The sequence below is a fragment of the Bufo gargarizans genome, chromosome 4 (genome assembly GCF_014858855.1).
Source record: "Bufo gargarizans isolate SCDJY-AF-19 chromosome 4, ASM1485885v1, whole genome shotgun sequence".
Classification (NCBI taxonomy): Eukaryota; Metazoa; Chordata; class Amphibia; order Anura; family Bufonidae; genus Bufo; species Bufo gargarizans.
The window spans coordinates 394,216,406-394,227,552 of NC_058083.1; the positions used below are offsets into that span (position 1 = coordinate 394,216,406).

The 11,147-nt window shown below is 48.4% G+C and overlaps 1 protein-coding gene across 1 annotated transcript in view; it reads right to left on the bottom strand.

The window, feature by feature from the left end:
- Positions 1-10,792, bottom strand: part of FAM98A (family with sequence similarity 98 member A) — a 33,245-nt gene extending 22,453 nt beyond the window's left edge. The window contains exons 1-4 of the mRNA XM_044290178.1: positions 10,619-10,792; positions 5,878-6,026; positions 2,807-2,941; positions 1,561-1,742 (exon numbers count right to left, since the gene is read on the bottom strand). Coding sequence (XP_044146113.1) covers positions 1,561-1,742; positions 2,807-2,941; positions 5,878-6,026; positions 10,619-10,671 — 519 coding nt within the window. The 5' untranslated portion in view covers positions 10,672-10,792. The remainder of the gene's footprint in view (positions 1-1,560; positions 1,743-2,806; positions 2,942-5,877; positions 6,027-10,618) is intronic.
- Positions 10,793-11,147: the final 355 nt, after the last annotated feature.

Genomic DNA, 11,147 nt, shown 5'->3' on the forward strand with positions numbered 1-11,147 from the left:
CTGATGCAGTCTGAATGGAGCGGATCCGCTCAGACTGCATCAGTCTGGCGGACGTTCAGCCTCCGCTCCGCTCGCCTCCGCACGGACAGGCGGACAGCTGAACGCTGCTTGCAGCGTTCGGGTGTCCGCCTGGCCGTGCGGAGGCGTGCGGATCCGTCCAGACTTTCAATGTAAGTCAATGGGGACGGATCCGTTTGAAGATGCCACAATGTGGCTCAATCTTCAAGCGGATCCGTCCCCCATTGACTTTACATTGAAAGTCTGGACGGATCCGTACTAGGCTATTTTCACACTTAGCTGTTCTATGCTAAAAATAATGCAGACGGATCCGTTCTGAACGGAGCCTCCGTCTGCATTATTATGAGCGGATCCGTTCAGAACGGATCCGCCCGAACGCTAGTGTGAAAGTAGCCTAAGAGCGAAAGGATACGTTTATTGAAAGGAGGCTCTAGTACCATTGAGCCATCTCTAGCCTGGATACAAGATGAGATACGGTTGGGCCTGGGGGCATACAGGTTCCATATGGTATCCTGCAGGACATTTGCCCACAGATGTTACAGCTGGGCCTGTAGATCCTGCACACTCATAGGGTGCAGAAGCAGGTATCCCAGCTGGTCCCATAAATGCTAGATTGGTGATACATTTGGTGACCGGGCAGGGCAAGGAAGCGCTGCAATCTGGTGGAGACATTCTTTGGAAATCCTTGCTGACTACTTGTATCACTACTAGGGGTGACTGACTGTCGTATGCGTTGGGTCCCCCAAGATCATCACAACAGCAGTTGGGGCAGTTTGTTGCTCCAAACCAAAGGCAGGATTACAGTTCTCACCACAATTTCTGGAAATAACCATCCCGCTTCTCTCAGTCCAATGATGCGCCCCCTCTCAAAGTCTGTCAGGTGGGCAAAATGTCTTTGAATGTATGTACAGGCATGTCTAGCAGTAATCTCCCACCAAGAGGTACACAACCCAAAAGTGGCCTCTGAGAGCTTTTTTGATAGGGCAGAGGGGAAGCACTTTTACGCCTTCCTGTGGCAAGAGCCAGTGTCTAATCAGACCACGACTGCATGGTGAGTTTCATACAGGGCCCTGGAATCAACAGCATTAGGCCTCATGCACGCAACTGTTTCGGTCCGCATCCGAGCCGCAGTTTTCGCGGCTCGGATGTGGACCCATTAACTTCAATGGGGCTGCAAAAGATGCGGACAGCACTCGGTGTGCTTTCCGCATCCGTTGCTCCATTCCATAGCCCCGCAAAAAAAATATAACATGTCCTATTCTTGTCTGTTTTGCGGACAAGAATAGGCATTTCTACAATGGGCCGCCCGTTTTGGTCCGCAAATTGCGGAAGGCACACGGGTGGCTTCCGTTTTTTGGAGACCACAAAAAACTGAACAGTCGTGTGTATGAGGCCTAAGAATGTGACACCAATTTTGAGTTAACATGTCGATTCGCCCCACTGAATGGGACTAGTGTGGATTCGGACGCATTGCAAACTACAAAACCTCTGCGGGACTTTCTGAGAAAACAGTATTAACTTTCATGGTTGAGTAGAACTTACTTTTTTCTCAATTCCACTGAAAAACTGGAACATAGTTATATTGGCTGGAGGTTTGGACATGCCCAGGGTCATGCATATAGACTTCAGTTCCTTGAATACATCGCTGCCGCCATCTTGCTCTTTTTTGGCCGGTATATTTACACACAACATTCTTGCAGCTTCAAGTTCTGATATCAAATATGCTGTGGGGAGTCAGGATCACACGAATAGGTTAGAATCTTTTCATATCTCAACCTCAATGTATTTGCCTTAGTAGTCACAAGGTGTTATAACAATATATACAGCGCATGTTACTGTCATATTGTGCATGGGGAAAAACAACTAATCCCAGTAGATATCAGCAGGGGAACCCGTAGCTGCCCATGTCCGCACACTGCAGGGTAATGTGTGTAGGATTACAATAAACGTATGGGCAGTCTTGCACCGAGTCTGCTCTTTGCAGTGGCTATTAGGGGTGGGTGGGGGTGGTTCCAAAGCAAAGGGCATCTCAATGGTGCCCATATACTCCAAACTGCCATATGGAAAGGTGGGCTCCATTTAGCACAAACCCTTTAAAGGGATTATGACAGCAGTTTTAACCCTGCAAAACTGCTGACAGTGCTGGCTAAGATGGTGGACAGCTTTAGCAACAGCATGACTGAGAAAGTGAGGTGCGCTACAGACGTGACTCAAAACAGACGGGAAGGATCGTGAAGCAGCTTAAGGGCTCATGCACACGACCATATGTATTGTGCGGGCCGTGAAAAATGGATCCTAAAAAAACAGATTATGCCCGTGTGCATTCTGTATTTGTATTTTGCGGAATGGAACAGCTGGCCCCTGATAGAACAATACTATCCTTGTCCGTAATGTGGACAATAATAGGACATGTTCTATTTTTTTGAGGGACGTAAATATAGACATACGGAAATGTAATGCACACGGAGTAACTTCATTTTTTTTTTGCTGACCCATTGAAATGAATGGTTCTGCATACGGTCCGCAAAATAAAAAAAAAGGGAACGGACATGGAAAGAAAATACGTTTGTGTGCATGAGCCCTAGTACAGAGAGTGGAGGGCACTACAGTGTATCACCATTGGAGCGGCGTGCACCTCATACAGGTTTACCTTCTCGGTCACTGCTAATACCATCTACGAGGTACATTTAAACAGGCTGCCTATCTCGCGCGGTCAGCAGTCTCGAAGGGTCAAAACTGCTGACAGAATCCCGCTAAGCATCAAAATAGTCACCAGTAGATCACTTACTTAGTAGGAGTAGACAGTTCTGCTTATCAAGGAGGCGTTTGTTGACATCTCCAGATGTCAAAGACACATACGGGCAGTTCATCTCCGTCAACAGACCGCTCATCTCTAACTGAAACCCTTCTGCTTCGGCAGGGCCTGCAGTGAAAGCACATAAGACACAATAAGAAGAACGGAATTAAAAAGTACTTTAGTGAGGCAAATCCACGCACCTCTTCCCGGGAAATGTGCCGCCAATCACTTCTCGCTTTACACAGGGAGATTTGATGCTGACAAAGATTTTAATACTGGGCGACCCGAGAAAGAACCATTGGGCTTGTTTGTTGGGTCACCTGAAGGTTTATTTGTGACACAAAATCATCCCCTATCAGCAGCTCATCGACTGTGTAAACAGGGATGTTCTGCCGACATATGAATCTGTATGGGCATGAATGATCGTAGTAATGATTGTTCATCTCCATACAGAGGGGATGATTGGTGCATGTAAATTAAGATCCGATGAGAGGGCAATGATGGGGAACAAACAGTTGTACAATGTAAACGGGGCCTTCACAGACTGGAAATCCCTATGAGGAGAGCAATGCCCGGCTTAGTGCCAACTGACAGGCGGTATTGTATACACTGATGCAGAGCAGCTGGTTACTGCGGAGGGGGCATTGTTTTCACGAATCCACTGGACATACAACTAGGAGTCTGCTCCTAGACCCCTCAACATTGAAATTGCAAGACCAAGAAGAAAAAGTCATAAAGTCATGGAATTATGGAAACCACAGGATCGGTAGATATTTAAAAAGGTTTTCTGCAGTTTTTTTAAACTGATGATCTATCCTCTGGATAGATCATGCTCATCTGATCGGCGGGGGTCCGACACCTGGGACCCCTGCCGATCAGCTGTTTCAGAAGGTAGCGGCACTCCAGCAGCGCCGCTGCCTTCTCACTGATTACCGCAGGCCCAGTGACGTCACGACTAGTATCACTGGCCTGGGCGCGGCTAAGCTCTGTTCACTTAAATGGATCTTAGCCGCGCCCAGGCCAGTTGATACAAGTCGTGACGTCACTGGGCCAGCGGTAATCAGTGAGAAGGCCGTGGCGCTGCTGGAGCACCGCTGCCTTCTCAGACAGCTAATCGGTGGGGGTACCGGGTGTCAGACCCCAGCCGATCAGATGATGACGACGATCTATCCAGATGATAGATCATAAGTAAAAAAATAAATAAAAAAAATGCAGAACCCCTTTAATGATATTCAAATTATTAAATAAAAATTTTTTCAAAAATTCAAAAATCTTGATTTACTCAATATCAAGTATGAGCGCCACACACAGAAATACACGCACTTACACGCCTTGGCATGTTATCAGTGAGGTTATTAATGTTTGTCTGGGGAACGTTCTGCCACACTGAATGCAATTGGGCATGCAAATCATTAAGGTCTGTTGGCAGCATCCTTTGCGATTGACGACTAATGACATCCCAGATGTGCTCGATGGGAGACAAATCCGGAGATGCTGCAGGCCATGGTGGCCTGCTAAGGCTCAAAGTAGCAGGAGCAACATGCAGCCTGGTGTTGTCCTGTTGAAAAGTGGCTCCTGGGACACTTTGGAAAAAATGACCGTGCCCCTGGCTCCACAACCAAACCCATGTAACGCTGAGCTGTTAGTGTACCTGAAATGACGACTTAATGCGTCTGGCTACTGTACATTATGCCACCCCACACCATAATGATGGGAGTTAGGACCGGTGTGATGTTCCCTTGTGAAGGCCTCTTTATGACATTTACCAAATTACCAATCATTGATAAAAAGGATAGACCTCCATTGCTGTGCATTACGATAGCCTTTGAGATGGTGGCCTGAGGTCAGTGGACCATCTGCAGCTTGACGTCGGCTCCTAGCCCAATGTCATGCAAAAGCCTTCTAATGTTTTTAGTAGACACTATTTGCCGCCCTAGGCTTGGAATGTGATGTCCAATTTCACTTGCAGTACAGAATGGATCACTATGCGCCATTCTTCTCATCAGATGATCCATCCATGCAGTAGTTCACCTCTGCGCGCCTCTTTCTTCATTCCAGTTTATCACTGATCCTCCAGCCAACGGGACATGCAACCTTGAACAGAGCTGACATCTCGGCCTAGGCGAGTAGCAATCTGCCAGAGTAATAAACCAAGGTCTCTCCGTTCAAGGATTTTGCACCTCTTAGTTTGTGACGAGTTGTGATAAGTGGCACGCCTATGAACAGAAGGCATCGCATAATCTTCCACACAACAAGACCCTATTTTTAAGGTTTCATGTGGATTTAAAAAAAAAAAACTTTGCTTTTAATTTGGCTTTTTTGCCCCTCCCACATGCCACAGATTGGAGGTGCTCGAAAATGTGATCATCTGCAGATCTTAGCAAGATCTGCCACAAACTAGATTTGCATAACCTTACAGCTTTTCCTTCTTGGTGCTGCAATTTCAATGTTGAGGCATGTATTAGGCTACTTTCACACTCACGGACGGATCCGTTCAGATAACACAACCGTCTGCATCCGTTCCGAACAGATCTGTTTGTATTATCTGTAATATAGCCAAGACGGATCCGTCTTGAGCACCACTGAAAGTCAATGGGGGACGGATCCGTTTTCTATTGTGCCAGATTGTGTCAGTGGAAACGGATCCGTCCCCATTGACTTACATTGTGTGCCAGGACGGATCCATTTGGCTCCGTTTCAACAGACGGACAGCAAAACTTTGCAAGCAGCGTTTTGGTGTCCGCCTCCAAAGCGGAATGGAGACAGAACGGAGGCAAACTGATGCATTCTGAGCAGATCCTTTTCCATTCAGAATGCATCTGATTTGGACCGCTTGTGAGAGCCCTGAACGGATCTCACAAACGGAAAACCAAAACGCCAGTGTGAAAGTAGCGTTAGCCCGACAGCACAATTGGAGAACTGACCTATCCCTGTAATACACTGCCCTTACATATGGCAGGATTTCTATTTAGCAGATCCACATTAAAGACACGTACCAGCTGGACACAGCACGTAAGCTAATTTATCTACACACGTGGATATCTTTTACATCATCTACTTACTATTAGTGGCTTCTACATTTTCTTCCAATTTGCAGAACAACTTTAGCTCGGACACAAGCCATGCACAGAGCTTGGTGTATTCTGGGGAAAGAGATCCTTGTGAAGCAGCTTGGATCAAGGCTCCCTCATCCATCAGGGATCCTTTGTACCTGTGGAGGATAGTTATGGGGTTAATATAATGCAGAAAAGCACATAATAACGTAATATTACATTGCACACGGACGTGTCTGCTAGAGGAGTTGTTTCTGCAGTTGGCATTAAACATGATTTCCATGAAGCTCCACTTCACTAAAAAGTCTTACAATAACTCATCATCACAAATAGGCAAGCTTTGTCAGCCCTAACCTGTAGCTGCAAAACTAGAACTCCTAGCATGCGTGGTTAGAGCACACTGGGGGTTGTAGCTTTCAACAGCTAGAGATCAGGTGTAAAGGTGACCACACACAAACCTGATTGGACTGGCCGACTAATGGGTATGGGGTATCCCGACTCTTCCCTGGATGGCAGATTTGGGGTGAAAGAAGTAATGGTCATGATGGATTTCTCATGGGATCCAAGCTGACACCTCTCCCTACTAAAGAGAGCCAGTCACGTCCTCACAGGACGCAAAGGGGTGAACAATAATTTCTAAACACACATTGACCTACACAGATGAAATCCAAAAAAGAGGCATGTCGCATCAGATGAGATGTGTAAATCGCCAGTCATGAGAAGTGTCCCCCATGAGAGGTAGACAGGGGATTTTCTGGGCAATGCTGGGTTAATCCTCTCTGCTGCAATTCCTAATCTGACAATATAACAGGGAAGAGCTAGTCAAGCATTAAGGGCCGGCACAACCATATAGGCGAACTAGGCGTTCGCCTAGGGCGCCGTCCTGCTGGGGGCGCCCTGGTGGGCTCCCCCTCACTGGGGCTGCAGCCCTGGGCGAGCGGCTCTTGAGCTGCCCCCAGCGCCGTTACAGGGGGGCCAGGAGGTGGAGGTCCTTCTTAAATATGGCAGAGCAGGCATCTGCTTACCCTGATGGCAGGTGCCTGCTCTGCCAGTAAATTACCGGAGGAGAGGAGGTGGGCGGCAAGGGAGGCTGTTCTAGCAGCTCCCCACTTCTCCCTCATGCGCCCTCTGTGATGCTGGAATATGATGTAATTACGGCCCCGGCATACTAAACGGCGCGCTGGAGGCTTGAGGAGCTGCACCACACTGGACCCCAGGGAGGTGAGTGTTTAACTGAGTGAGTGTCTGCCTGTGTATTTATGTCAGTGAGTGTGTGTATGTTTGTCTGTCTTTCTGTCAGTAAATGTATGTGTGTCTGTCATTGAGTGTCTGTGTGTGTATGTCAGTGAGTGTGGATGTCTGTCGGTCAGTAAGTGTCTGTGTGTTTGTCAGTGAGTATATGTGTGTGTTTGTCTGCCAGTGAGTGAGTGTCTGTCAGTGAGTTTCTGTGTGTTTCATTGGGTAGGTGTGTGTCAGTCAGTCAGTGAGTGTGTCTGTCTGTCAGTCAGTCAGTGAGTGTGTCTGTCTGTCAGTCAGTCAGTGAGTGTGTCTGTCTGTCAGTCAGTCAGTGAGTGTGTCTGTCTGTCAGTCAGTCAGTGAGTGTGTCTGTCTGTCAGTCAGTCAGTGAGTGTGTCTGTCTGTCAGTCAGTCAGTGAGTGTGTCTGTCTGTCAGTCAGTGAGTGTGTCTGTCTGTCAGTCAGTGAGTGTGTCTGTCTGTCAGTCAGTCAGTGAGTGTGTCTGTCTGTCAGTCAGTCAGTCAGTGAGTGTGTCTGTCTGTCAGTCAGTCAGTCAGTGAGTGTGTCTGTCTGTCAGTCAGTCAGTCAGTGAGTGTGTCTGTCTGTCAGTCAGTCAGTCAGTGAGTGTGTCTGTCTGTCAGTCAGTCAGTGAGTGTGTCTGTCTGTCAGTCAGTCAGTCAGTGAGTGTGTCTGTCTGTCAGTCAGTCAGTGAGTGTGTCTGTCTGTCAGTCAGTCAGTCAGTGAGTGTGTCTGTCTGTCTGTCAGTCAGTCAGTGAGTGTGTCTGTCTGTCTGTCAGTCAGTCAGTGAGTGTGTCTGTCTGTCTGTCAGTCAGTCAGTGAGTGTGTCTGTCTGTCTGTCAGTCAGTCAGTGAGTGTGTCTGTCTGTCTGTCAGTCAGTCAGTGAGTGTGTCTGTCTGTCAGTCAGTCAGTGAGTGTGTCTGTCTGTCAGTCAGTCAGTGAGTGTGTCTGTCTGTCAGTCAGTCAGTGAGTGTGTCTGTCTGTCAGTCAGTCAGTGAGTGTGTCTGTCTGGTCAGTCAGTCAGTGAGTGTGTCTGTCTGTCAGTCAGTCAGTGAGTGTGTCTGTCTGTCAGTCAGTCAGTGAGTGGTGTCTGTCTGTCAGTCAGTCAGTGAGTGTGTCTGTCTGTCAGTCAGTCAGTGAGTGTGTCTGTCTGTCAGTCAGTCAGTGAGTGTGTCTGTCTGTCAGTCAGTCAGTGAGTGTGTCTGTCTGTCAGTCAGTCAGTGAGTGTGTCTGTCTGTCCAGTCAGTTCAGTGAGTGTGTCTGTCTGTCAGTCAGTCAGTGAGTGTGGTCTGTCTGTCAGTCAGTCAGTGAGTGTGTCTGTCTGTCAGTCAGTCAGTGAGTGTGTCTGTCTGTCAGTCAGTCAGTGAGTGTGTCTGTCTGTCAGTCAGTCAGTGAGTGTGTCTGTCTGTCAGTCAGTCAGTGAGTGTGTCTGTCTGTTCAGTCAGTCAGTGAGGTGTTGTCTGTCTATGTGTCTGTCTGTCAGTCAGTCAGTGAGTGTGTCTGTCTGTCAGTCAGTCAGTGAGTGTGTCTGTCTGTCAGTCAGTCAGTGAGTGTGTCTGTCTGTCAGTCAGTCAGTGAGTGTGTCTGTCTGTCAGTCAGTCAGTGAGTGTGTCTGTCTGTCAGTCAGTCAGTGAGTGTGTCTGTCTGTCAGTCAGTCAGTGAGTGTGTCTGTCTGTCAGTCAGTCAGTGAGTGTGTCTGTCTGTCAGTCAGTCAGTGAGTGTGTCTGTCTGTCAGTCAGTCAGTGGTGTGTCTGTCTGTCAGTCAGTCAGTGAGTGTGTCTGTCTGTCAGTCAGTCAGTGAGTGTGTCTGTCTGTCCAGTCAGTCAGTGAGGGTGTCTGTCTGTCAGTCAGTCAGTGAGTCTGTCTGTCTGTCAGTGAGTGTGTCTGTCTGTCAGTCAGTCAGTGAGTGTGTCTGTCTGTCAGTCAGTGAGTGTGTCTGTCTGTCAGTCAGTCAGTGAGTGTGTCTGTCTGTCTGTCAGTCAGTGTGTCTGTCTGTCAGTCAGTCAGTGAGTGTGTCTGTCTGTCAGTCAGTCAGTGAGTGTGTCTGTCTGTCAGTCAGTCAGTGAGTGTGTCTGTCTGTCAGTCAGTCAGTGAGTGTGTCTGTCTGTCAGTCAGTCAGTGAGTGTGTCTGTCTGTCAGTCAGTCAGTGAGTTGTGTCTGTCTGTCAGTCAGTCAGTGAGTGTAGTCTGTCGTCAGTCAGTCAGTGAGTGGGTCTGTCTGTCAGGTCAGTCAGTGAGGGTGTCTGTCTGTCGTCAGTCAGTCAGTGAGTGTGTCTGTCAGTGAGTGTGTCTGTCTGTCAGTCAGTGAGTGTGTCTGTCTGTCAGTCAGTGAGTGTGTCTGTCTGTCAGTCAGTGAGTGTGTCTGTCTGTCAGTCAGTGAGTGTGTCTGTCTGTCAGTCAGTGAGTGTGTCTGTCTGTCAGCGAGTTTCTGTGTGTGTGTGTTTCAGTGGGTAGGTGTCTGTCTGTCAGTGAGTGTGTCAGTGAGTCTGTCTGTCAGTGAGTCTGTCTGTCAGTGAGTTTCTGTGTGTGTGTGTTTCAGTGGGTAGGTGTATGTCATTCAGTGAGTGTCTGAGTCTGTCTGTCAGTGAGTCTGTCTGTCTGTCAGTGAGTCTGTCTGTCAGTGAGTCTGTCTGTCAGTGAGTCTGTCTGTCAGTGAGTCTGTCTGTCAGTGAGTCTGTCTGTCAGTGAGTCTGTCTGTCAGTGAGTCTGTCTGTCAGTGAGTCTGTCTGTCAGTGAGTCTGTCTGTCAATCCGTGTGTGTTTCAGTGGGTAGGTGTATGTCTGTCTGTCAGCGAGTGTGTGTGTGTGTGTGTGTGTCATTCAGTGAGTGTCTGAGTCTGTCTGTGAGTGTATGTCTGTCTGTCTGTCAGTGAGTGTATGTGTACATCATTCAGTGAGTGTCTGAGTGCATGTCTGTCTGTCAGTGTGTGTGTGTGTGTGTCTGTGTCTGTCAGTAAGTGAGTGACATGAGGGGGCGGCAAAATTGATCTTTGCCTAGGGCGGCAAAAATCCTTGCACCGGCCCTGCAAGCACTTAACTCATGGTTTTACAACACAGAATTTGATTTTTTTTTATCTAGCAGAGGGCCTTGGAAAACAAATAAAGACCCCTCCTGGGCCTGCAGTGCTCACATGGCGTCTGTCACTCATGTGAACTGCAAAACCAGCGATTGGCTGTAGCGGTCACATGGGGGCATTTAAAAGGAAAGTTTATATTTTTTTAAATCTACTTTACACAGGGCCCCGCTCTGTGACAAATTTTCATAAAATCTGGAAACCCCCTTTAAATCTAGGTTGGGGGAGACTAAAAATAAAATAAAAAAACAACATGTTGTATACATTATAGCTGTGATCCCAACAGACCAGGGCTGGGTCGGATCATGTTCTGCAGATCCACTGGGACGACGAGGAGAACAGAATCTGTGCCAATTCCCAGCCCCAATGATTACACTGTACGTGGTGCAGGCAGATGGACAGTGACCAGTCTACATCACTCATACCCCAAATCTTCCAGCGCCTCCAGAATGTCATTCTCCATCGTCTCACAGTCCATGGCGTCGGCAGAACTGGTGCTGCACACCGATCACAGCTGCTCCAGGAACGCACGGGCGACAGCCGGCTGACACGGGAGATGTGGCAGCCTAGATCCTAGGGGGATAAAGGACCTTTGGTGACGTCACGGCCATGCCTCTGGTAGCTAGCTACTAGATTCTACTGGGCTGAAGGACCTTTGGTGATGTCACGTCCATGTGACCAGTCACATGTGTGGGAGGAGTCAGGCCACAGCTCCGCCTGTGCTGCTTGCTTTCTTGGACTGAGGGAAATGAGCTGCTTAGTGGGTAGATGCTGGGGTGGAGCTGTTAGAAGGAGGTCTGTGACATCACTGGTCACATGACCAAATGTGGGCAGTGCTGCGGAAGGAGGAGGCGCTGTGTGCCTGCAAGCAGCCCAGTGAGGTAGGATGTGCCGGAGTACACAGAGCTTCGTGTGGAGCAGGCGCAGCATATGGAGCACTCAGGGGCCGTGGGG